Source organism: Chrysemys picta, chromosome 20 (genome assembly GCF_011386835.1).
Source record: "Chrysemys picta bellii isolate R12L10 chromosome 20, ASM1138683v2, whole genome shotgun sequence".
Taxonomy (NCBI): Eukaryota; Metazoa; Chordata; order Testudines; family Emydidae; genus Chrysemys; species Chrysemys picta.
Window position 1 is genome coordinate 24,833,674 of NC_088810.1, and position 25,285 is coordinate 24,858,958.

Genomic DNA, 25,285 nt, shown 5'->3' on the forward strand with positions numbered 1-25,285 from the left:
TGGGGAGCTGAGGCTGCATTGCTGGGGATGTTTCCTGCTCACCTGGCAGAATGCTGGGGGGGTCGGGGGGGGGTGCTGCGTGGCCAGGAGCTGGGCAGACTGGGCCCGGCAGGGGGGTCCCAGGGCTGCAAGGTGAGTGCACCTGGACAGCTCAGCGAGGAGATGGGGTGGGGAGAGCTCAGGGAGGACAGGTCCATCTGGGGCCTCCCCGGCTATGCTGCCAAGGGGGGGGGTTGCCGGGGCCGTACAATGGGGTCTGTGGAGCGGGCTGGCTTTCGCAGACTGAGGCTCCTTGCCAAGCCCAGCTGGGGCTTTGGAAAAGTGCCCGAGCTGTCTCTGAAGGGACTTCCCCAAACGCAGTGGTTAGGACCGGCTCTGCCCTTCCGCTCCCCCCAACAGCCCAACTGGGAGCTGCCCCCACTGATCTTAGAGGAGGCCCCACGACAGGCCCCCTTTGGTGAGATCTTGAAATGATTCGCTTCCCCGAGATAAGGGGAAGGTTTGACTAAGCGGGGGGCCACTGGAAGTCAGGCTGCCTGGGCTCTCGTTCCAGCATGGGGAGGGGAGAGAGGTCTAGTGGGGTCCTTGATGCAGGCCTAGGGTAGCTGGGGTCGTCGTAGGGAGGTGATTTTACCTCCCCCCTGGGCACTGCTGGAAGCCAGGGGCCCACAATCTAAGGACGCTGATGAGCTGGTGAGGGGGCAGAGCGGAGCCCCCAGCCTGGTAAAGGGTTAGACTAGGGGTCTGATCTGGCCGGGCTCCAGGGGTCACCCTGGGTAGCTTATGAGAGGGAAGGCCCGGCCTGGGGGGGACAAACGGGATTACCGAGAGCTCCAACGGCTGGGAGTAGAAATCAGCCAAATTCAGACTAGACCTAAGCTGCCAGACCATAACCACTGGGCTGGGGCGATTTCCATCCCTGGCAGGTTAATCCCAGGGCTCTGCTCTGGTTCACCCAGGACTGGAGGCGGGGAAGGGGAAAGCCCTGGCGTGGCTCTGGCCTAGGTGACCCCAGGACTCCGCTCTGGTCTTATCCTTCATGCAGTGAGTGCAGCCTTTCTCAAACTGGGGGCCTGACCCAAAAGGGTGTCACAAGACTATTGTAGGGGGCAGAGGTGGCTCCAGGCACCAGCGCAGCAAGCGTGTGCCAGGGGCGGCAAGTCGGGGGGGGGGGGTGTCGCTGTGAGGGTGGCAGTCAGGCGGCCTTCGGCGGCATGCCTGCGGGAGGTCTGCCGGTCCCGCGGCTTCGGCGGCAATTCAGGGGATACATGGAAGGCGCGGGACTGGCAGCTCACCTGCAGAAACGCTGCCGAATCTCCGTGACCAGCGGACCACCCGCAGGCGCGCCACCGAAGGCCGCCTGACGGCCGTGCTTGGGGTGGCAAAAAACATAGAGCCGCCCTGGTAGGGGGGTTGCGAGAGCAGCGGCTGCTGGCCCAGCACCCAGCTCTGAAGGCAGCGCCGTGGCCAGCAGCAGCGCAGAAGTGAGGGTGGCATGAGAAAGGGAGGGGGGTCGTCACAGCCTGGAATATTTTCAAAGCGAGTCACAGCAAAAAAGTTGGAGCCCAGCCCAGCAGCGTCCCTAGGGCTGCTCCACGCCAGGGGGGCGGAAAGGGCCGTCCCCCCCCCCCCCGGGAAATGGGGACACTTCGTCCAGAACCGCGGCCGGGAAACCAAAACTTGGGTCCAAATCTTTGGGGTTTCCCCCCAGTGCCCGGCTCCGCTGAGCTGTTAGCGGGGGGCGCTGGCGGGGGGGGGGGCAGGTGCGCTCGGCCCCCAAAGGGTTAAGCTGGGACTTGGGGAACTTTGTTGGGGTGGCTGCGCTCCAGCCGCTGATTGGCCCGAAGTTGGAGCTGGGGGCGGGGCCCGCCCGGCCCCTTCACCGCCCGCTCCCCCCGCCCGGCAGCCCCGCGCCCGCTGCCCGACCGGCCGGAGCGATGCGCCCGGCGCTGGTGCTGCAGCTCCTGCTCTGGGGGCGGCTGGTGTGGGGGCGGCTCCGGCCGGGGCGCATCCCTCGGCACAGCGTCTACTGGAACTCGAGCAACCCCAGGTACGGCCCGGCCCGGCCCGGTCCGGTCCGGGGGCCGTAGGGAGCGGGGGGGCTCGGGGCGCCGGCCCGGCCTGGCGCGCTCGGGGGGCTCCGTGGCTGGGGGTCCCCGGCCGGTCCCGGCTCCGCGCTGCGCGCCCGGCGGCTCCTTTGTCTGCACTGCCCGACCCCCCCCGCCCCGCCCCGCCCCGCCGGCCCCGCAGCCCTGCGCCGATGGGGGCCCGGCTGCGCCCTGCAGCTCGCCCTGGGCTCGCAGCTCTGGGCTAGTCCCGGGCCGGGCTCCCCGGCCCCAGCAGCGACTGGCCGGTAAAATGCCCCGGGGGGCGCTGCGGGCCGTGCGAGGGCTGGACCAGCCCCTGCCCAGCTGGGGCCGGGCGGCGGGGCAGGGAGCGGGCGTTGCGCTGGGCAGGTCCTGCCAGCCTCACCTGTGCCAGGCCGGCGTTCCTGAGCGGCGCCGCCCGGCCAGGGGGCGAGTCGGGGCGAGTCTGGGGCGACTCGCTCCCCGGGAAACGTCCCGCCTCCTACAGCGCCCGGCGTGGGAACGGCCCGGCAGCGCCCGGCGCCCTGCAAAGGGGCACGGGGTTGGGGGGCCTGCTGCTGCCTGAACCGGGTGGAAAGTGCTGGCCCCATAGGCCCTCCCCAGTGATCGCAGCTGGCCCTGCACCCAACGTGGGCGTGGCAGGGCCCAGCGCTGCTCCAGGCTGTGCCCAGGGGATGTGCCTGCCCCCACCCCCCGCCTCATCTGTAGCCTTGAACTGGGAACTCTCCTGTCTGCCCGGGCGTGAGCCTGTGGCACCGAGCCCCAGGGCTGAGCTGCCAGGTGGGTTCTGGGGCTGGAGCGTCAGGAAGCAGCTTTGGGGCCTGCCTCTGCTGTTTCTGTCCTCCCCGAGTGTGGCAGTGGCTCCTGCCCCCTCTCTGCAGGCAGCATGAGGGTGCCACCCCCCCTCCAATGGCGAGGGCCCCTGGGCTGTGCCCGAAGGCTTCAGGACAGGCTGTGCCCTGTGACACGGGGGGAGGGTGGCGATGGGGGAGCTGCAGGGCCCTCCCTCTAGAAAGCTGAATTGTGTTTGAGACTTGACTAAACCAGACTGTGCCCGGGGCGGGGGGCTGAGGGGACTGGCAGTCTAGGGCATGGGGGTCCCTGACCTTTCCCTGCTATTCCAGGCAGGAGGGTCCTGGCCCGTCCCCGTGGTGCTGGGCACAGGCTGGGCACAGGCTGCCCCGGAGGGTCTTGCACAGGTGCACTTGGGGGTGAGCCCATCTCCCCTCCCCCTCCCCCTGCCGCCTCATTTTCAGAGCTCTGTCAAGCGGATGCCAGCCTGCTCGCAGGGCTCCGGCCTGCTGGGGGGCAGGGAGAGAGCTGGCTCCCAATGCGGCAGCATTGGGGGCGATTTGGGGCAAACCCCACCGTGAGCTCCTGACTTCTGCCGCGGGACGCGCTTGGAGCTGCAGCTCTTCTGGGGCGATAACGCTGAGAGTCCTGCCCCGCAAATCACTCTGTCCAAGTGCTGTTAGCCCCTTACCCCTCAGCTTCGGGGCACAGAGCACATGCAGGCCCCTTGCCTGTGCTGAGACCCACTCCACCCCCAGCCCCTGTGGGCTTGGCCCCTGGCAGGGGTTAAGGTTGCTGATGCTCTGAGTGGGGTGGGAGGGATGGGGCTCGACCTGTGCCTGACACACAGCGGTTACTGTGCCAGCCCGTCACACCGGAGCCTGGGCCCTGCTGAGGGGAAGGGGCTTCCCCAGGACCTGAGCACAAGTTGGGGGAAAGGGGGCAGGCCTGGGAGCCGTAACCTGGGCAGGGCTCGGGTACAAGGAGGAAGTGGTGGTAGAGGAGTCCAGCATCTGGGGCAGGGGGGTGCCCAGGGCCAGGCCTGTGGGGGGCTCTGGGCCTCCAGGGAAGCCCCTGGGGAGGCTGTGAGGGGGTCCAAATTCCCCTCTTACTCATGGGTGAGGGTCTGTGTCCAGGTGAGATAGGAGGGCTCCCTCCCCTGTGGTGCTGGCGTCTGGGCCAGCCAGGGGCGAATGGCTGCATGAGGGGGGCACTCCGTGACCTGCCCCGTTTTGCGTCTTTGTCCCATGGCTTGGGGCCGGTGCTGGCGGGAGCTGGCAGAGCAGGGCGTAGGTGGGGCCGGCTGGCCACCCACTCCCCCCACGGCAGCGTGGCTAATAGCCGCGGCCCAGCTGCCCGAGTCAGGACTGAGGTGCTGGCTGATCCAGCATCAGCCTTTGCCGAGGCCGGTGCAGGGACTAGCCGGGCTGTGCTCACCGCGCACTGCCGACCCCGCTACCCGGGGACCTGCCTTGGACGGCCCTGCTGTAGGGCCCTCCCTGGTGTCCTGCAGCAGAGAGGCTGGATTGTGGGCTGGGGGAGAGGCTCAGCAGGGCGTGCACCCCTAGTGCTGGGCATTCCCATCAGAGCTGCCCCCCACGGGACGTGGAGGTGGCACGTGGACCAGGGGGCACCTGGACCTCGGTCTGTGGCTGGGAGGCCAGGTCAGAACTAGGTCGTAGTTTTCACTGCGCCCCCCTAGGCAGCCTGTCCCCAGCCCTGTGTGTGCCCGCGCCAAGGGAGCGACGCATCAGGGCTGTGAGTAGCAGGATGCCCCTGGTAGCCGGGCCCCGCTGTCCTCCTTGGCTATGCCAGGCAGGTTCCCAACTGCCTAGCCCAGGAGATGGCGTGGGGCAGAGGGGAGGGGGGCAGCGGGGCTTGGCCTGCAGCCCTGTTTACATCCCGGGCTGTTGCCCAGTGAACACAGACAACGCCAGCCCTGCCCTGCCCGGGGGAGGCGGATCGGCCAGGTGTCTGCGTTTGGCTGGTGGGTGGGGCAGGGCAGTGTGAGCTCTTACCTGCCCAGCCCTCGTTAAACGGGCACTGATGTCCCAGCCCACTGCCTGCCAGGGCAGGGCACTGCCTGGCGCTCCCTGCCTCCTGGGCACAGCCGCCAAGCTGCCCTTGCAGCCTGGCAGAGCAGGGGGTGCAGCTGGACTGGGGCTCCTCTCAGCTGCCCTTGGTGGGTCTGTCTCATGCTCAGGGTGGATTGACAGCGGGCACAGCCCAGTCCCCTGCACCTCCTGGTCCCATTCCTGCGCTGTAACCACTAGACCGTTCTCCCTCCCATTGCCAGCGCTGCCCAGTCCAGCCTCAATCCTGCACTGCAGCCACTGGGAATCTGGATCCTGTTGGAGCTGCCCCCGGGCCTGGCCACGCGTGGGTCTGTGCACAGGTGTGTGAGCTCCCCTGGGCCTGGCCGTGCACTGTGTGTGCGCGCACACAGGCGTGTGAGCTCCCCTGGGCCTGGCCGTGCACTGTGTGTGCGCACACACAGGCGTGTGAGCTCCCCTGGGCCTGGCCGTGCGTGGGTCTGTGCACAGGCGTGTGAGCTTCCCTGGGCCTGGCCGTGCGTGGGTCTGTGCACAGGCGTGTGAGCTCCCCTGGGCCTGGCCGTGCACTGTGTGTGTGTGCACAGGCGTGTGAGCTCCCCTGGGCCTGGCCGTGCGTGGGTCTGTGCACAGGCGTGTGAGCTCCCCTGGGCCTGGCCGTGCACTGTGTGTGTGTGCACAGGTGTGTGAGCTCCCTGGACCGGGCCATGCACTGTGCACACCAGACTTTGCACAGGGGCCCGTGCTGGCCCCAGCAGCCCGGTGTGTGAGCAGCGTCCCTTCCCCCCACTGGTATGTCACAGCCGATCAGCGCAGCGGGGCGCTGAGGCCTGCGCTTGGGGCAGGGGCTTTGTGCGCACTCAGCTCACGGCCCGGCGTGGCTGGGCTCTGAGCCGCGGCCCTGGCTCCCCAGCCGCCCCGCCGAGCGCATTCAGTTCCAGCAGGCTGAGCCTAATCGGAGCTGATGCCTTTTTGTTCAGCGAGGCCGGCTGCCCGGTAGCTGTTTCAACAACAGGCTGGAGCCGAGCGCTGCGTGGGAGCCAGCGGCTGACACGTCCACTCCAGGTGTTGGGGTCTGGGCCTGCCAGCGCCTGGCCTGACCACCGGGGGAGGGGGCCTGGGGCTGTCCCCCTCGCACGGCCCCAAAGCTGGCGTGTGCAGTGGGGTGAGTCGGGGGCCAAGCGCAGCTGTCAGTCCCTTGACCCCGTTGGCTCTGCCTGTCTGGCCTGTGCTCCCCTGGGAGCTGGCACCTGCTGGGTCCATCCCTCGGTCTGAAGTGCCCAGGAGGGGCGAGCGGGAATCTCATCACCCTGTCCCAGCGCCCTCCCCCTGCAGGCAGGGCCAAGGTCGCCAGCACAGGAAATGGGCACAAAGGAATCTGTAAAGCCAACGCAAGCCACCCCCGAGTTCCCAGTTCCTTCCCTGGCGTTAGCTGGTGCCCTGTAACCAGCCAATGGGAACCAACCCTGGAGACACACACGGACTCTGGGAGAAGGCAGGGGCAGGGGAGGAGGGTGCAGCTGTCAGCATGTGGGGCCTGGCTGAGACAGCTCTGCCCCCGCTGCTGCTAAGCGTCCGGCTGCAGGAACTTCACCCCTCTGCCCATGCAGCCGGCTCTGAGCCCACAGGCAGCGCGGGCACTTGTCAGCCCCGGGCCAGACCTTCTCCGGCTGCTGGGTACAGTGGGCAGATGGTGGGTGTGGCTGAACTCTGGCTCCCCTTCCCCCACAGCTGCTCCGGACAGGGTTTGCTGGGGGCGGAGGGGGTGCTGCTGTCCCCAACCTTCCCAGCTCCCTGCCCCTCCTGGCACCATGGCTGCTAACCCCACCAGCTCCCTGCCCCCTTGCTGGCCCCCCTTAGCCCTCCTGGCACCATGGCTCTGGGCCCACTCCCTGGCCCCTTCTCTCGCCCAGGTTCCTGCATGACGACTATGCTGTCCAGGTCTCCATCGATGACTACCTGGACATCTACTGCCCGCACTACGAGCACCCCGTGCCCACGGGCCAGGCCGAGACCTTCAGCCTGTACATGGCGGACTCCGAGGGCTACCGGGGTTGCTACGAGACGCCTGGTACCTTCAAGCGCTGGGAATGCAACCGGCCCCATGCGCCCTTCGGGCCCGTCCTCTTCTCCGAGAAGATCCAGCGCTTCACGCCCTTCTCGCTGGGCTTCGAGTTCCAGCCGGGGGAGACCTACTACTACATCTGTGAGTGTCCCCCGGGCCCGCTTGTGCCCCCAGGCCCTGCCAAGCGGGGCTGGCTCCAGGCGGAGCTGTGGGCTGGGTGCATGTGGGAGCAGCTGGGAGGCAGTGCCCTGACAGGGGTTCTGTCCCCGTTTCCCCAGCCCACTGCAGTGTGCCAGGTGGCCAGGAGGGGGCGCCCCTTGCCCAGATCTTGGCTGCTGCCTGAGTTGGGCCCTGGCTGGGTACCCCTGCTCCAGCCAGCCAATGCCAGCTTCCCCTGTGACGAAGTGGGACTGTTCTTAATGTTGCCTCTGAATACTGTGTGGGTGCCTCAGTTTCCCCTACGCATTTCTTAAGTCTCTAGGTGGTGGGGAAAGACCAGTGTGCATAAATCACTGACACTCTGTCTCCCTGGCAACAAATGGCCAGGGCCCCTTCCCCCCCTGCAAGGAAATAGCTAAAGGTGAACAAAGGGATCAGGTGACCTCCTGGCCCAGGAAAGAGACAAAGCCGGGAGAAGGAGGGGGGGGGGGGCGAGTTTCAGAGTTGGAGCTACTTGGGGACTAGGAGTGAGGGCAGACGTGGGTGTCTGGCTCTCTGAACCCCAGAATGGACCCGGCAGAGGGGTCCCGTTCGCTGTACCTACAAGCTCTGTTTTAGACCGTGTTCCTGTCATCTAATAAACCTCTGTGTTACTGGCTGGCTGAGAGTCACGTCTGACTGCGGAGTTGGGGTGCAGGACCCTCTGACTTCCCCAGGACCCTGCCGGGGCGGACTCGCTGTGGGAAGCGCACGGAGGGGCATATGCTGAATGCTCCCAGGAGAGACCCAGGAGGTGAAGCCGTGTGAGCTTCTTGCCCTGAAGACGGTCTGCTCCGAGGGAGAGGAGGCTCCCCAAAGTCCTGACTGGCTTTGTGGGGAGCAGTTCCAGAGCATCGCCCGGGGACTCCGTGACAGCCCCCAAGAGCTCGCTGGCCCAGGCTGCCAGGGCCTGGGCTCTGAGAGGGGTGGGGAGCGGCTCCCCGGGGTCTCTCCCCCTGTCACGGAGTATTGGGGGACTCAGGGCCCTGCACCCCCGGCTTCCTGCGATTCACCATGACTCTCAGCCAGCCAGTAAAGCAGAAGGTTTATTTGGATGACAGGAATACAGTCCAAGACAGGTCTTGCAGGCACAGACAACAGGGCCCCCCCTCAGTTAGGTCCAGCTTGGGGTCCCAGGGCATGCCAGCCCACCCCCCTTGGGGGGTCAGAGCCATCTCTGCCTCCCAGCCATCTCCCCAGCCTCCTTCCAGCCTGCTTCCAGCACTCTCTCTCCAGCGACCCCTCCCACAGCCTTTGTTCAGTTTCCCGGGCCCCGGAGTCATCTGACCTCCAACCCCCTCCTGGGTTCTCATGTTACAAGCTCAGGTATGTTCCCTTGGGCCGGCTCCCATCCCCCGATGCAGACCATCCTAGTCACACTCCCCTGTCAGCATTCACAGACCACAGTAAGAACAGTCCCAGTTCGTCACACCCCCCCCCACACCACAGGCCATCCAAACAACCTGCTGCTATGCCTCTGTGCTGGGTGGGGAGGTGGTGCTGGTGCAGCACCCCACAGTGGCCGGCCTGGGGGAGCGTTGGTCTGCTCAGGGTGCGAGTGAGGAGTGGGCTGTCGGGGGCAGGGCTCCCCCGGGGTCGTAGCCTCACTGCTCTCCCCAGCAGCTCTGGCCGAGGGGTGCGCAGAGATCCCCAGTGCCCAGGGGGCATGGCGGGCACTGCCCTGTGGGTGGAGGGGCCGGTGCCCGCAGGCAAGCCAGGGAGTAGCTGGGTCCGTTGGCGTCCCCCTGACGGTGACCCCGGCTGACCCTGCTTTTCCCCCGCCCCGAGGGAGGGGCTGGACTGATGTTTCCCAGCTGGGCGGGGGGCGACTCTCTTCTGCTGGGCCCAGGGGCTTCCTGCTGCACTAAGACCCCCGCCACGGAGCCGCGCGCCAGGCGCTTGGGAGCTGCTCATAAATCCCCCTCAATGGCCCCTCGAGGGGAGGGGTCCGAGCGGGCCGGGGCTCCCGCCGAGTGGGGACTGGAGGGGGAGCCCGGATGCCTGGGTTCGGGGCAGGCCTGGCTCCCGGCTGTGCCCATATGGGCAATGCCCTGATGTCCCTGTCTCTGCCTCCAGCTGTCCCCACCCCAGAGAGCGCCGGGCGGTGCCTGAGGCTACGAGTGGTCGTCTGCTGCAAGGCAACAAGTGAGTCCGTCTGGCCGGGCGACGGGGGGGGGGGGGGGGGGCGGATGGGGGGGCGGAGCAGGGGCCCCCCTACGCAGCAGGAGCTTGCTAATGGGACCCAGACGGGTGGGCATGAGGCCTGGGGAGGGGGAGGGGCTCTCCCGTTCTCCATCTAGACTCTTCCCAGAATCCCATGCGGCAGGAGGAGGGCGTCTCTGTCTGGGGGACTCCAGGTGTCTGGCTGGTTCCACCCTGGCGTGGGGGCTGTGCTGCTGGCACTGCGGGGAGGGGACCCCCGGTTCTCTCTGGCTCCCGCGGGGGGGAGGGAGGCTGCTGATTTCGGAAGGAAATGCCATGGACACCCCCACACCCTGTTGGGGGGGGGCAGATGCACATTGGTGCAGGGAGGCTGGCCAGGGCCAGTTCCCAGGATCTGGGGGGAGGGCAGCACAAGGGCAGTGCTGGGGGTTGGGGGGGCTTCCTGTTGGAGACAGAGTTTGATTTGTTTCCAGCAACAAAGCCTGTGACAGAAGTTCCCAAATCTCAGCCCCGTGGGGGAGAGGGGTCAGAGGGTGAGTGTGTGTGTGTGGGGTGCTACATGCCCCAGGGAGATGGGGGGGAAGGGCAGGAGGGGGGTTGGGGTGAGTATGTGGGGGGGTGCTACATGCCCCAGGGAGATGGGGGGGAAGGGCAGGAGGGGGGTCAGGAGGTGAGTATGTGTGTGTGTGGGGGGGTGCTATGTGCCCCATGGAGGTGGGGGGCATGGGCAGGAGGGGGTCGGGGGGCTACATGCCTTGGGCGGGGGGGCATGGGCAGGAGGGAGGTCGGGGGTGAGTATGTGTGTGTGTGTGTGGAGGGGTGCTACGTGCCCCAGGGAGGTGGGGGGCATGGGCAGGAGGGGGTCAGGAGGTGAGTGCTACATGCCTTGGGCGGGGGGGCATGGGCAGGAGGGAGGTCGGGGGTGAGTATGTGTGTGTGTGTGGGGGTGCTACGTGCCCCATGGAGGTGGGGGGCATGGGCAGGAGGGGGTCGGGGGGCTACATGCCTTGGGCGGGGGGGCATGGGCAGGAGGGAGGTCGGGGGTGTGTGTGTGTGTGTGTGTGTAGGGGTGCTACGTGCGCCAGGGAGGTGGGGAGCATGGGCAGGAGGGGGTCAGGAGGTGAGTGCTACATGCCTTGGGCGGGGGGGCATGGGCAGCAGGGGGGGGTCGGGGGAGCTCACCATGACCAGCTCCCCCCAGCTCCCAGGGCCTTTTGCTCTTGTTCTCTCTGCAGACACCGAGTCGCCGGGTCACAGCACCGCGCTGGCCACGCTCCGGCCCCACGGCCCCTGCCTCAGCCTCGCCCTCATCCCCCTCCCCCTCCTGTGGCTCTGACCCCCCCTGCACTCTTGGGGGGCGGGGTCTCCTTGCTGCAAAGTTGGGGATTTTTGGACTTTGTCCCCCCCAAACCCTCCAAGCAGCCGACCCCACGCCGTGGGTTGTGGGGCGGGCGCCTTCACCCCAGCTCAGTCCCCCGGCTCAGCTGCTCCACCTGCCGGTCCCCAGAGCGCCCAGGCCGAGGTGCCGGAGCCCAGGATGTGCCGATCCCAGAGATGCCCCGTGCTGGCGTTCAGCTGGAGGAGGAGAGGCTGGCTGGGCGGTAAGAAGGGGTGCCCGGGTGGAGGGCAGGTACCAGGGATGTTAGCAAGGCCAGGGTGCCTGGGACTGGCCGGGAGCTGGGGTGCAGTGTCTCCAGGGGGGCTGGGGAGGAGCTGGGGGGCTCACGGTGGGAGGTTGGGGGGGGCCTGGTGCTGGTATGCTGTGGGGATGAAGGGAGCTCTGGATAGACCTGCCCCCCGTCTGCTCCATCTTCGGGAGAGGTGATTTGCTGGGTGGGGGGCGGGGTCCCAGGCAGGCTCCCCCTTGGTGCTGATTTCTGGGCCCGGGCTCCTAGCTCAGCGCTCAGTCCCTGGGCACCGTGCCCACCCTCCTGCTCCAGCCCGGCGTGCTCCCCTGATGGGCTCTCTCCCTCCCCAGGGCCCTTCTCCGTCGTCCCCGCTGCTGCTGGTCAGACGCCCGCCTCCATCCTGGCCTCATTGGCACCTCCTGGTGGTCGGGGCTCTGTGCACCTATGAAATGGGCCTTTGCTTATGGACGACTCCCAGAGACTCCAGCAGGAGGGACCCTGCCGGGGGGGCTGTCGCCATGGGGGGGGGGGCCTCCTCCTCGCCTGGCACGTTCCCAAAGGCCCCATGGGGAGTCGGAGGATCCTGTTGGCTCTGGCCCTGCAGGGTGCGGCCCTGGACAGCACCCAAGAGTTGGGCCCCCCCTCCACTGGCAGGGCTGGACGCTCTCCCCCGGAGCCCCTCACGCCTCGGGCCCTGGTGCTGGGCGCCCTCGTGGTAAAGCCCCTCGCTCTGGCGAGGCTGATCTGTCTTCCGTGAAGACGCCCCTCTGGGCCGTGTACAGTTCATATTTTTGTATCTGTGTTAGCGACTGAGCCAACCAATAAAGCGTTTGCAAGACGCCGGCGGCTCCGCTGGCCCCGATACCGCCAGCCCCTGAGGCTGCAGCCGGGCCACATGCCGGGCGCTGCCCCCCTCGCTGTAGGGTGGCTCTCAGAGGAGCTGGTGCTGGTCCGTACCATGCCCAGCCGTGTGCCGCCCTGGCCCCTGCTCTCCCCCCAGGCCCTGCCCAGTGGCTCACAGGGGTTGGGTCCCATGCGGCTGGCTCGGGGTGACTCTGCCCCGATCTCAGGGGGCACATCCCCCCCACGTGCATCGCCCGTGCGCTGTGCCTCAGGGAGAGGCCTGTGGGTCTGGAGTGAGGGGTGGGGGGAGCCCCGTGTGGGATCGTGGGGGGCCCTCCCCTGGCCTTGGCGTTGCTCCCACAATCCCAGCCGATGCGGAGCTTCCTCCTGGCCCCAAGGTGCCATGCAGGGGGCTCCCCCTCTGCCTATTGCCTCAGCACAGCAGCTGGGTTGGGGGCCCACCACCCTGGGGGGACCCCAGAGCCCTGGGAAAGGGAGGGAGTGTTGTGCTCATTGGTACCCCCCCACCCCCACTCTCCAGGTCTTATGGAGCCTGTCACAGGCCCTTGGGCGCTGGAGGGGGTTGGGGGGGATGGTCAGATGGAGGGGGGGCTGGCAGGGGCGGGGCGCATGGTGGGTTGGCTCATGGTCCCCGTTCCCGCGGGGGGTTGAATTGCTGTGAGTGGGATTGGGGAGCTGCGCCTCGCCAGCAGGGGGTGCCACGGCGCTGCGGGGCCCTCCAGCAGGGGGCGCTGCTCGGCGGGGCTGGCGGGGGCCACGTGGGGAGGCCGAGGCCGACCTGCCATGAGTGATGGCAGGAGCCGTCTGCGGCACGGCCAGGCTGGGTTTCCGTGGGGACGGGGACGGGGGAGCAGGGAATCGATAACCCGCTCAGCGTGGCAGAGCCAGCGTGGGCACCGCCGGGCATGGCCCCCGCAGCTCTCCCGGGGCTGGTCCTGGGGGCACCGGGAGACGGCTCCCTACGGCCGGGGCTGCTGTCTGGGCCGTGGAGGAGGCTAATGCAGCAGTCAGGGGGTTAACTGGTTTCACTCAGCAGCTGGACTGGGGTCACTGGGCTCCGTGGGGTGGGAACGGGAAGGGGGTGCCCCACTCGGTCACCGCTCTCCTGCCTGGTACGTGGGAGCAGGTCTCTGCTCTCAGGGGCCACCCGAGGGCCTGCGGGGAGCCCGGCGGGCAGGGGGGCCCCGTCCCCAGGCCCAGGGCTGTTGCTGCAGGCAAGGGGAACCCGCGCAGGAGCCGGCGGCTGCTCGCTCCCCGGCTGGGCTGAGGCTGGCGCCCGGCCAGCGATCGATGGGGAATGTTGCGCTGATTAGCCGAGCGCGCTGGCTGCAGCGCCGGGAGATGTTAACAGCGAGACTCCGCCGGAGACACACGGCGGGGAGGATCCGGGGGGGGGAGGGGCAGGCCTGCATGGCGGCGGGGGGCAGCGTGGGGGTGAGCGGAGAGTTGGGGCCCCATGGTGCTGTGCTCAGCTGGGGGCACCGAGACACAAGCGGGCTGCAGCCCTGGCCTGGGGCTGGGGTGTCCTTCCCTGCAGCCCCCGGCCGGCACACAGCCCCCCGTCTCCCCTTCCTGCCCCCAAAGCCTCTTGGGAAGAGAATAAACTGCAGTGGGTTGCTGAGAGCAGAGGGCGGTCCCCCACCCCGGGCAGTCAGTGCCCTTCCCCACCCCCTGCGCCCCCAGCAGCAGGTGCATGGGGCCCAGCTGGCGGCTGGCATGTGGGGCGGGCACCTCGCTGCCAGGGAGATGTTAATTTCCAGGCCTGTCATTGCTGCGTGTTGCTGGCAACGCGACAACAAGGAGGCGGCAGCAGCATCAGCGCTCAGATCAACAACTGTGAGTGACTCCTGCAATGCAGAGCTCCCCTGCCACTGCCCGGCCGGGGCCACTGCTACCGGCAACTCCCCGGCACCAGTGCCCAGCCGGGGCCCCTGCCGCTGCCAGCTCCTCTGCACCACTGTCCAGCCAGGGCTCCTGGTGCTGCCAGCTCCCCTGTCACAGCCCAGCCGTGGCCCCTGCCACTGCCCGCTCCCCTGCACCAGTGCCCAGCCGGGGCCCCCGGCACTGCCAGCTCCCCTGCACCGGTGCCCAGCTGGGGCCCCCGGCACTGCGAGCTTTCCTGTGGCGGTGCCCAAAGTGCCACGTCTCTGCCCACCCTCTGCTCTTCAGCAGCACCCGGGCATGAGCTGCAATTGTACGTTCCCAATGAAAACAGCTGTAAAAAGCCCATCCCATGGATTTATTCCCTGGAGCTGGCGCCCCCGCCCCGTCTAACTCTGCCCCCCCCCCCAACGCCTAAACGAGGCAATTAGAATACGCAGCGCGGATAGGTGCTAGAGGAGAATTAGTGCCAGCCATAAAGCAGCGTGACTAGCCTGGTTATGAGCCCATCCATCCTCTGGCAGCACCCACAAATCTGCCAGCCCTGTGCAGCGGTGTCTGCAGGGAGACAGCCCCACCCCCAGCTGTGCTCAGCGGAGCCCATCCCTGCGGCTGTGTAGGCCTCCCACTGCCCGGCAAGCTTCCCTGCCAGGGGCACCAGCTCTGGGTAGGGCCTGCCCGTGTCTGGGTGGGATCCACCCTTCGAGGCTGGCTCAGTGGGGACTGCGCTGGGCCCTGCTCCCCAAACCTGGCTGCCCCATGCCAGCGCCAGGGCAGGGGGCCTCCAAAGCTAAACACACAGACCCTGCCCCACCCCCGTGGGGCCAGCTGCCCTGATAGCTGGTGGCGCCCAAGGCCACAGCTCCCCAGTGCGGTCACCAGGCTTGGCCTGGCTGGGGGATCTGCTCCTGTGTCTGGTGCCTGCAGAGACATGCTGGGAATGGAGTCCCCGTTGCCCCCACCAATGGGGATGGCAGAGCCGGGCTGGGGCTAGGCCCCGGCTGCTAACTACCCAGGAGAGTTGGAGAGAGAGAGGTGGTCAGAGCAGGGGGGTTGGGAGCCAGGACTCCTGGGTTCTGCCCCTGGCTTTTCCATGGGAGTTGTTGTGAGGCTCTGGACATGTCCCTGCCCCTCTCTGTGACTCAGTTTCCCCTGTGCTTAGGGGCTAACCACCAGCTCAGTGGGTTGGGCTGTGGGGCCAAGAGGCCAGGGCAGTGCTGGAGGATGCCCCACGTCCTCTCCAGACCTTCAGGGTCCTTTCCCTGCCCCCCAGCCCTGTCAGTCCTTTGGCTCCAGGAGCAGAGCCAGCCTATACCGGAGGGAGCAGCTGGGCGGCTAATGTGCGGCTCCACGGGCGGCTGTCGCAGGCAGCGCCGCAGTGTGTCAATTTCACGGCCCCTTATGTGGAACATACAGCTTGATCCCTCCGATCCAGCTCCGAGCAGCCTGCGCCACCCGCCTCTCGGTCCTGCCGCCTCTGCCCTGGGGGGGCATTAGCAGGAGTCCCCTGTAACCTGCTGCTGAGCAGGGTTCCCCGCCAGGGCCTTGCCCCCCATGCTGCTGGCAGAGCTCCTCTGGGCTGCCAGGTAGCACCATGCCCTGCGCCCGTGCTGGCCCCATGCCGAGACACTGCGCGGCTCTAGACGTCCCAGAGAGAGAGGAAGCCAGTGGCAGCTGCGTCCCCCTGGGCTGCGCTGATGTGGCAGAGCCCCAGGGTTGGCGCTATGCCCCTGGCTTTGGCACAGGCTCTCAGGGGACCCCTTTAATGTCAGACCCCAGGGGTCCCCCTCAGGGCAGGCCGGGCGCTCAGCGTGGGGCTCCATTCCTCCTGCTTCGCCCCAGCAGCGCTGCCCAGCAAGTCCTCCTGAGACAGACGCTGGGCAGAGGCCTGGCGCTCTGCGGGGACGAGGCCCCTCACCCAGCATTTGCTGTGACCCCGAGCAGCGCTGTCAGAACAGTGGCGTTTATCAGCCAAGGGGCCCCCGGCACTGTAGGGCCGTAGGTCAGCGCAGAGCAGGGAAGGGTCGAAACACAGGCCGTTCTGCGCAGCCCAGAGCTAGTCCCCAGCACACTGTTGGGAGCTCTGTTGTCAGGGGGTCTCTGGCTTCCCCCCGTAGTTCCCAGGTGAGCGAGCGCCACCCCCCACCCCTGGGTTCTCCAGCTGGGGGTCTCTGCTCTGCTTCCCCAGTGTGCGTCCGGCCGTGGGGCTCGCGCTGACTCGGGCCCCCTGGTTGAGCTGGGTCGGTTTCAGCCAGTTCTGGCCTGCATGGAAACTTCATCCTGCCTTTGCCTTGGGAGCAATGCAAAGGGCCGGGGAAACTGAGGCCCGCCAAGGATTCATAACAATATTACAAAAAATTCCCCCTTCATCCCAGTTGGGGAGGGAGAGGGGTGGTGCTGGACATGCCCTGCCCCCAGGGAAGACAGAGAACCCAGTGGGGTGGAACTGCTGCTGGGCTGTCTCTGGAGGGAGGGGGAAGCTAGCAGACCCAAACACACCGTGCCTGTGGGGCTCCCTGGCAGTGTCAGCTGACAATTAGCAGGGATGGGGGGAGCCAGGACTCCTGGGTTCTAGTCCCTGCTCTGCTGCTGACTCCCTGTGCGGCCTCGGGCGAGTCGTTTGACCTCTCTGCCTCGGTTTCCCCATCACCTGGGGATGGAGTCGCCCTCACTGTGTCTGGAGGCCTCAGACAAATACAAATTCTTCCTAGTTTATTCTTCACTGGGGGAAGTTGGGCAGCGAAACCCATCTGGGCCCCGCAGGCTTCGCTGCTGGGCACGGCGCATGTGGGGTGAGGGGCACACCCAGGGCTCCTGCGGGCACGCGCGCTGCTCCCGCGCTTTTATGGCCTGCTGCAGTGGCGCCGTCACGGCAGATGGGTTTTACGGCGCCTTTGGAGAGATTGTTCAACGAGCGGCTGAGAAAAGCCTTCGCCATGTCCCCTCCCCCACAGCTCCACCGTCTGGCTGGAGCACCCCCCACCGTGGTGCCCCACCCGCTGGGACATCTCTGGCTCCATCGACAAGACCCCCCCCCAGCCTGGCACCCCTGACCTCTCCCCACCCCATAGCAGGGCTCTTGCTGGCTGCTCCTCCAGGAGTGAGGGGGGCTCCCCTGATTCTCTGCCCCGCTGGCTACTGCCCTCCCTTTGACCCACTGATGGCACCCCCGGCAGCACCTCAGGATCCTGCCCCAGTGCCCACCCCCACCTCAGCAGCCCCATTCGCCACCCAAGGAGCATGGACTGCAGACTCTGGCACCAAGCCCAGCCCCCCACTCTCTGGGCAGGCCCTCACCCAGGGCAAGGCTTGGGGGGTGGCCCCCTCAGGGATCCCACCAGCTTGCCGCCACCCTCCCCTCAAAATGGCTGCTGGTTATTACCTTGCCTGGGGAGCAGCATGGCCGGCCCAGCCGCCCGCGGGGCTCAGGGGAGCCCTGCCCGGACACAGAGCATCATCCTGCCAGCCGGTCCCACAGGCCCTGGCCTGGCGCTCAGGGCGTGGGTGTCCCCCAGGGGCTGACCGGGAGCCCGGCGCCGGGATTCTCCCAATTGAGGAGCGGCGTGTTTACGCCTAGTGCAAGGCCCCAGGAAAGGCAGAAGAGTCGTGACCCCCCCCCCCCCAGGCAGAGCTGGGCCCCGTGTCCTTGAGCTGGGGGCACTTGGTATTCTGTAGCCAGCCACGGCTTCCAATCCCATTGACTGCCAGTGAGGAATGGCATCAATAAAAGCTAATTGATGGCGTGGTCGTTCCAAATCAAATTCCCCGGCCCCCGAATCGAATTGATGGCTCCGCGCCCCGCAGCCAGCGGCGGCAGAAATTGAATCTATTAAAGGACTTTGCGCCATCATCCCTTCCCCTCCCTCGCTCCCTTTCGCTCTGCCTCAGACTCCCCCGGGGCCAGCTTCAGTCCGGCCCCCTCTCGGGCTGCAGAGCCAGCCAGCCGGGCCGGGCGGCGCCCGCCGAGGGCATTGCTGGGCAATGGGATAGGGAGGGGGGGGGCGTCAGGACTCCTGGGTTCTGTCCTCAGCTCTGGGGGGGTCTAGTGGGTCAGAGCGGGGGGCTCATAGCCAGAACACCTGGGTTCCATTCTGCTCCGGGGGCCCTCAGGCAAGTTCCCATCCAGGCCCTAAGACCCAGGCTCAGGGCGGCGGGGGGGACTTGAGTCACCGGCAGGCGTATGCTGCCCAGCGCTGCTGCATGGGGCACTTAGCCCCACCCTTCCCCAAGCTGGCAGCCGCCCCCATGGGCAGGGCCGCATGCCCACCAAGGGGACTGGCAGCAGCAGCGGGGCTGGAGCCCCCCACGGCACAGGGCAGCCAGGCTGGTGCACCCAGGTCCTAGCACCGTGGGGCTGGGTGTGGTACTGGGGCCGAGGCCGTTTGCTCTGGCTGCACCCAGGCCAGCCCCCATGGAAACTGCCCAGAACCCCCTCTGCCAGCAAGTACAAAGGGGGGCAGGGTGAGGAGCAGGGGGTGTGGGGGCAGGACATGGGGTAGGGGGAGGAGTGGGACGGGGGAGCAGGGCGGGGGGGGGGAAGGAGCCCTCTGATTGGCTGTCTGCCCCACTTGCCGCCCACCTCCTGGCACAGAACAACCTATCAGAGCTGCTGTGGGCAGAGCCTCCTCCCCTCCTCCCCCTGCACAACACAGAGCTGCTCCTGGGGTGGGGGGCAAAGAGCAGGGTTGGGGGGGCTGAGGATGGTGCATGTGGAATGCTGGGGGGTGGGGCGGGGTGGGGTTTGGAGGGTGGGGTTGGGGGAGCTGGGGATGGTGCATGTGGAATGGGGGGGCTGGGGGTGGGGCATTGTGGGGTCAGGGGTTCTTGGGGGATGGGGCAGGGCAGGGTGGGGTTTGGAGGGTGGGGCAGGTGGGGTTGGGGGGGATGGGGATGGTGAATGTGGAATGGGGGGCTGGGGGGGCATTGTGGGGTCAGGGGTTCTTGGGGGATGGGGCGGGGTTGGGTTTGGAGGGTGGGGTGGGGTGCGGTTGGGTGCGTGGGGATGGTGTAGTGTGGAATGGGGGGGCTTGGAGTGGGGCAGTGTGGGATTGGCAGCACAGTGTAGGGCGGGGCGGTGTGGGGAGGTTGAGTGGGGTGGGTCTGGTAGGGCGGTGTTGGGGTAGCACTGTGGGGGTCATGCTGTGGGGTGCAGTGGGCTTGAGCAGCTCATTGCGGGACTGGGGGGCAGTGTTGTGGGGTGGGGTGAGCTGTGCCCGGAGGACGAACTCTGGGCCCGGGCTGGGGGTGGCACCGGAGCTTTTGGAGCTGGGCTGGGGGGTCCCTGTCTCTCCCTGTGACTCTGGCCCTGCCGTGCGGCTCAGGAAGCCGTGTTCACTCGGGGTGCCCCCTATCTGGGGGGCAGGGCTTCCCAGCTGCTCGTGCCCTATTGCTGTGCTCGGGGCTGTGGCCAGACAGGGATAAGGAGGCGCCCCTGGCCCACGGCCCAGATTAGCAGTGGGGCGGTGGGAAGTGCCTGGGGCAGGGGTTCCTGCCCCTTCCTCACGTTCTGGGATTTGTGGAGTTGCCTGAGGAGGGGGCTGCTCTACCCTGACTCTGTGCTGGGGGGTGGGGCCCAGTGGGACAGAGGGGTCCGGCAGGGCCGGGTCTGGGCCCCGAGGGATGCATGGCCTCAAAGCCGGGGGGAAAGTGGGCGGCCAGGAGCCAGGTCTGCGTCTCACCCGGTGCCATGAAGGCCCCATCTGGGGCTGGTGGGGCCCTGGACCGGGGTTACCACATGGAGGCATGAGGCCTTGTGGCTTCAAGACCCTGGCGCCGGAACCAGCTCCTTTTTCATGACTAGGCCCTACCAAATTCACGGCCATGAAAACGCGTCACAGACCATGAAATCTGCTCTGTTGTGTGCTTGTTCCCTGGACTAGGCAAATTTCTCAAACTGGGGGGCCTGACCTGAAAGGGGGTTGCAGGAGGGTCGCAAGGTGCTTTTAAGGGGGTCGCAGGATTGCCACCCTTACTTCTGCGCTGACGTCAGAGCTGGGCGGCCAGAGAGTCGTGGGTGTTGGCCGGCGCCCAGCTCTGAAAGCAGCCGCTGTCAGCAGCATCACAGAAGTCAGGGTGGCAGTACCACAACCCCCCCTACAATAACCTCGCAACGCCCCCCACAACTCCTGTTCGGGTCAGGACCCTACAATTACAACACGGAGACATTTCAGATTGAAAGAACTGAAATCATGAAAGTGACGATTTTTTTAATCCTATGCCGGTGAAATTGACCACAATGGCCTGTGAATTTGGTAGGGCCTATTCATGACGCTTCAGTTACTGTGCAGCAGAACCAAGCAGCTAATAGAGACCAACCCCCGCCTGCCCCTTGCCCCATCCTGCCTCCAGAGACCGGGGCTGGGACCCCCAGCAGCTGATCCCGGCGAGGTCACCATGCCCAGCCACGGTGCCCACCCTCCTGCCCGGGCTATAGGGGAGAGCGAGGGCATGTAATGGAGCAGCTGCAGGGCGGAGAGCAAGTCACCACGGTGGGTATGGGGCAGGGCAGAGGCCTCCCAGCTTAAGGGGCTCAGGGACAAGCGCCCCCCAGTGTAGCTGCCCTCTCTCTGGGCCCCTGGTGGCCAATCTGCACGCCCAGGCGCCACACGGTCGTGATCCCCTCTGCCTGAGGATCTCCCCTGCTCCAGCAGCCGGGCTCCCGGCCCAGCACCACTCCCCGGGGAGGGCTGAGGGGAGGTTTTCTCCCTGTGACTGACCTTGGGAAGGCCAAAGTCCCACTCCGGGCTAGGCAGAGCTGAGCCGGACCTGATCTTTGCCAACGGCGCCGGCCGCACGAGGGTTAACGCCGCACCAGTGTGCAGGTAACAATTTATGGCCGGGCACAGAAACGAATGCGAACCAGGACTGCGCAGCCCGGAGAGAAATACATGGCAGGGAGCGAGGCGACAGCCAGGAAATACAGCACTGCCACCGGCGCCAGAGAGAGATTGATGGGCACCCACGTGTGCATGGCCAGGGATGTGCTGCCACGCCGCTAATTACCAGAGCCTGAGTTACAGCCGCCCGGGGCCCGTCACAGCCCCGTTCATTGGGCACCGACTGCCCCCGAGCAGCACGCACGGCCTCTCCAGGGCAGAGTGTAGGCGCCAGGGGCCAGGAGGTGCAGGGCCAGGCACGGGAAGGGCTGGTGCCGCTGGGGAGCCCTGCAGATGGGGGAGCACCTGGCTGTGCCTCTGTGAGGGGCCCTTGGCGCTGACACATGCTGAGTGTCCCCATCACATGGCAAGCACAGAGCCCGGATGGGCTCAGGCCCGTCTGGACGGCCCAGCCGGGATGACGCACCGGCCGTGGGAGGCAGCACAGCCAGTGCCAGCAGCTATGAACCAGGCTGAGGGTGACTCACCTGCTCTGGGGTGACCCCAGGAGCCTGCCCCCCACCTGCCAACCTTGGCCTGACGCCCTCCTGGCTGGGTGACCAGGCCCTGTGCAGAGAGGCCATTAGCGGCTGGGAGCAGCTCCCAGGCCAGGGGGCTCCAGGAGACACAGGCAGGGCAGATGGGGTTCTGGGGCCATGCGGGCAGCACAGACCTTTCCTCGCTGTCTGCCGTGGCTCTGGCTTGGGCCAGGGGTGCTTGGCACCGGCTCTGCCCCTTTGCCCAGCCTGGCCCTGGCCTCCAACTCTCTCCTCCCCCTGCCAGATGTCCCCCTCCCCCCGCCCGGGCGCTGGCTGGAGCTGGGAGCCTTCGGCTGGTGCCAGCCCCTCCCCGCTCGCCGGGCTGACCTACAAAGAGCAGCTCTCCGCTGGCTTTGTGCTGGTTCAGCATGTTCCCGAGGAGCAGCCCGGGAAGGGCACATGTGTGCGTCTGGCGGGGGCAGGGCGGGCGCGTGTCTGGGTGGGCTGCGGGACACCCCCCTCCCAGCAGTTCTAGCCTCCTGGGCCCAGCTGGCCACGGGGCCGATTGGCTCCCTCCCCAGCAGCCCTCCAGCCATTCCCAGGGCTCTCCCCAGCTGAATTGTCCATGTCCCAGCATGGGGCTTCCCTGGGCCCTCAGTAACCCCCCGGCTCTCTGCGACCCCTCACCCGCCAGCCCTGTCTGAGTCTGCCCTGCCCCATCTCCTTCACCTCCCCAGCAGAATCCCCGCAGGGCCTCAGAGCAGGAGTCCCAGAGCTCTGCCCCATGCCTGGGGGTGATGCTGCAGCCAGCAGTGGTCGGGGTGTCCTGCTCTCCTGCCTCCCCTCCATGTCCAGGGTTCACGCCCGGGCGGGGGCTGTCTCCTCTTGGCTCCCCGGCGTTCCCAGCCCCTGGCTCAGCACGGGCAGCCAACGGGATTAACCGGCCCCGCGACGGGGACAGGGAACTGCCCCACAACCCCTCTTGGAGTCTCACCTGCTGCTGCCCACTCAGCGAGCGCTGGGAGCGTGAGTCCCATCCCGCCCTGGGCGGCAGCACCCAGGCACGAGGCTCGGGGGACGAGCAGCGACAGCTGGGGGGAGCAGAGCCGAGGGTCAAGGGGGGGTGGCAGCTAAGACCCATTGGGGCTGGGCTGTGGGGGGCGTGTGGGGCTGAGCCCAGACCCAGACAGGGAAGGCGCTGGGGCCAGGCCGGTGCTTGGAGTGGACTCAGCGCTGGGAGCCAGGCCCCGGGCTCTGGGCCAATCGTTGGGTTTGGGGCAGTGGCCCTGGCCCAGTTCAGAGCCAGTCGCTGGTTGCTGGAGTGCGGGCGAGACCCACATCCAACCCCCCACCCCTGTGGGCCCACGCCCAGGACGCAGGGCTGGGCAGGGCTGTGCTGACCAGGTCCCGGAGCTGCCTGGCTATGGGGGGGGAGGCACCTGCTGGTGATTCTCCCTGGGGCTGGTGCCAGTGGAAGGGCCCTGCACCCGCCAGCACTGGGGCATGCAGCGCCCGGGGTGGGGGGTGCAGAGCCTCCTGGGGACCTAGACCCAAAACACCCGCTAGGAGCTGAACCCCCCAGAGCCCGGGCGTGGCTTCTGCTGCCTGCTCCAGATGCTCCCTTGAACCCCCCAGGAGCTTTTGGGATGAGAACAGAGAGCCGCAAGCCCCGCTCTGCACTGCCCCCATGCACACCTGTCCACACGCTCACGGTGCCCCATACCCAGCCGCCTCTTGCTCGCGCTCCGTGCATGACGCCAGCCCTTGGCCCGTTACCGTGCTGTGCCAACGACGCGCGACAGCTAATCGCATGCGGGCGGCGTGGAGGGAACTGACTCGCTGGCTCCAATCAGATTTTCAACTCAACCCACACGGATGCAGCCGCTCCCAGACGCTGAGCCTGCGACGGGCTGCCCGTGCGTAAGCGGCCAATCCCCATCGCGCCTGCAAGGAGCCTGGGCCGCCGACGGGTGCTGCCAGTGGGCACCCTCCAGGGTGAATACAAGACACCCCTCAGGGGTCTGCATGGATCACAGCCCCTGCCAGGACCCTGCAAACCGCTTCTCCCCCCTCCGGCCTGGCTGCCGAGTCCACCTGCCCGGCACGCCACAGCCGGGTCCTGCTGCGACCCCCTCCCCCCGCCCTGGGGCCCATGTGCTGGCTGCAGCGCGGACACAAAGGGCAGGAACCGCTGGCCCGGCCAAGCATGGTGCCCTTTGTGGCAGCCTGGGCGGCGCGGTGATGTCAGGCCACGGCTGTCAGGGTGCGTTTTCCACCCCGACCCTGAGCCCCTTTGCCTGTGGGGCCGGAACACGCGTCTTTGTCTGGGAATTAACGCTACTTCTTGGGGCCTTTTCTCTCGCTGCTTCCGTGTGAGATGGGAATTGGCAGGTCAACAAGCGGCACTGGCCTCTCCAGCGCAGCTGGCATGCTGCGGGGCGCTGCGGGCCAGCAGCCTGACCTCCCTGACTGACAGGCGGCAGGACAGCTGGACAAGGGAGCTCAGCCACTCGCGGGGATCCCTGACAGCGCTGTGCTGGCACGGCCAGGGCTCACAGCCACTCCGCTGGCACCCACAAAGAGCTCAACGGCCTGGCATTCAATAGGCAAAGAATAGCCCCTCGCTTGGAGACAGGCCGCTGGGGGCCACGGGACAGAGCTGACTACGGCCACTCCAGGGAGTCCTGGAGCAGAGTCTGGGGTGAGGGTGGGAAAGGACTTGGGATGGGGCAGGGGGCACTTGGGAGATGGGGCCCAGGGGGAGCAGAGATGGGGGAGGGGGAGCCTGCCCCCCGGGAAGTAGCCCCACGTGGTGCTTGCCACTCCCCGCCTCAGCACTAGCAGCTCTGCAGGGGCTGTAACCATCCCCTGGGGACCAGCAGCCCCAGGGTTGGAGGGCAGCTGTCACCGCCGTGGGGCAGAACCCACCCTGGCACTAACCAGCCCCTTGCTGCCCCCAGCCCCGAGCCAGGAGCACGTGGGCCATGGCCGAGGGCTGCCCTCTGCCCCCCAGGCATCGCTGGGCAGGGCGAGGTCCCGGGCGGAGGCTGGGGCGCAGCACCCCCTGCAAACCCCCGGGATGGGGGGAAGGGGGGCCGTGTCACTGTCTGCGTCTGCCAGGAGATGGGGAAATGGCTCCGTGTCACTATGGAAACTGGAAACCGACTCCGTCACCCACCAAGGGGAACTGAGGAGTGTGACGAGTCCCAAGGGGGGATCATGATAAGCGCAGCCCCCCCCGCCACGCCCCCCCCAGGTCCACAGGGCAGCCCCGGCCCACCTCCAGTGCCCAGCGTGCAGCCCCTCCAATGGACGAGCAGTGACCCCCTCAGCCCGGGCGCACCGGAACCTGGACGGAGCTATCTCCCACTCCCCACACTGGGCCTGGCCCCGCGAGCTCCCAGACCGGCCCTCGCCCCGTATCGCCGGCCCGGCCGCATCGCTGCTGTGGGGTGATGCCGAGCCCCGCGCCTGCCAGAACCAGCAGCCGTGACTCAGGGGTGCAGCTGGCACCACGATGGCTGAGGGGGCCTCCTGTGGGCACGGCAGCCCTTGCCCGAGCCCCTCTCTGTGCCAGGGCTGGGCAGTGCCAGCTCGACATGCTGTGTCCTGTGGGTGCTCCGTGTGTGAGCTACAGGCAGGACGGGGTGCTGGGTACCACTCGCCATAGCCCTGCGCTCTGATACCCAGGAGCCTGTGTCGCCTTGTGGGGTCTCTGCCAGAATCGGGCTCGGGCTCTGGGGGGCACAAACCTACCCCTCCCCCAGGACTGGACTCGGCCCTGACCCAATCCCTAACCAGCTCCTCATGCTAGCCCTGACTTTGACCTGGACTGCAGAGTTGGGCTGGGGGGAGGCATGCCCTCCCCACAGCACAGACCCTCTGGCGTTCCTAGTGCATCAGTTGGCCCCGCCTGGTGTGCACGTCTGGATGTGAGAGTCTGTACAAGTGTGGGTGGGTGTGAAGGTGGCGCTGCGTGTCCATGTTCCTGAGGTCTGAATGTGCACGTGCAAGCAGGGGTGAACAAGCATGCGTACAACTGTGTGCGTGTGTTTGTGAGTGTCTCTGTAGAAACATGTGTGTATCTGTAGTGGGTGTGCACACACGGGCGTGTCTGTGTGCATGCATCTGTGGTCATGTGTGTGTGTCTGTGGCCATGCGAGTCTGTGTACACGTGTGTCCGTGTGTCCCCCTGTCTGTGC

At 67.2% G+C, this 25,285-nt stretch overlaps 1 protein-coding gene across 2 annotated transcripts; it reads left to right on the forward strand.

Moving 5' to 3' along the window:
- Nucleotides 1–1,871: 1,871 nt before the first annotated feature.
- Nucleotides 1,872–11,823, forward strand: EFNA4 (ephrin A4). Of its 2 annotated transcripts, XM_005280739.4 has the most exons (6): nucleotides 1,874–2,050; nucleotides 6,844–7,136; nucleotides 9,270–9,338; nucleotides 9,830–9,889; nucleotides 10,592–10,957; nucleotides 11,335–11,823. In XM_005280739.4, exons 1-5 carry the CDS (start codon nucleotides 1,938–1,940, stop codon nucleotides 10,690–10,692), a joined length of 636 nt encoding a protein of 211 aa, XP_005280796.1. In that variant the 5' UTR covers nucleotides 1,874–1,937; the 3' UTR covers nucleotides 10,693–10,957; nucleotides 11,335–11,823. The 2 variants fall into 2 exon arrangements, with proteins under 2 accessions (XP_023964379.1, XP_005280796.1); XM_024108611.3 differs by lacking the exon at nucleotides 9,830–9,889 and having other exon boundaries at nucleotides 1,872–2,050.
- The last annotated feature ends 13,462 nt before the right edge of the window (nucleotides 11,824–25,285 follow it).

What these genes read in the sequence shown, in the direction of transcription:
- EFNA4 (XM_005280739.4), top strand. Translation starts at nt 1,938, where the DNA reads ATGCGCCCGGCGCTGGTGCTGCAGCTCCTGCTCTGGGGGCGGCTGGTG. An exon ending in GGAGACCTACTACTACATCT is followed by an intron (nt 7,137 to 9,269) that starts GTGAGTGTCCCC and finishes CTCTGCCTCCAG; the next exon opens with CTGTCCCCACCCCAGAGAGC. An exon ending in CGTCTGCTGCAAGGCAACAA is followed by an intron (nt 9,339 to 9,829) that starts GTGAGTCCGTCT and finishes ATTTGTTTCCAG; the next exon opens with CAACAAAGCCTGTGACAGAA.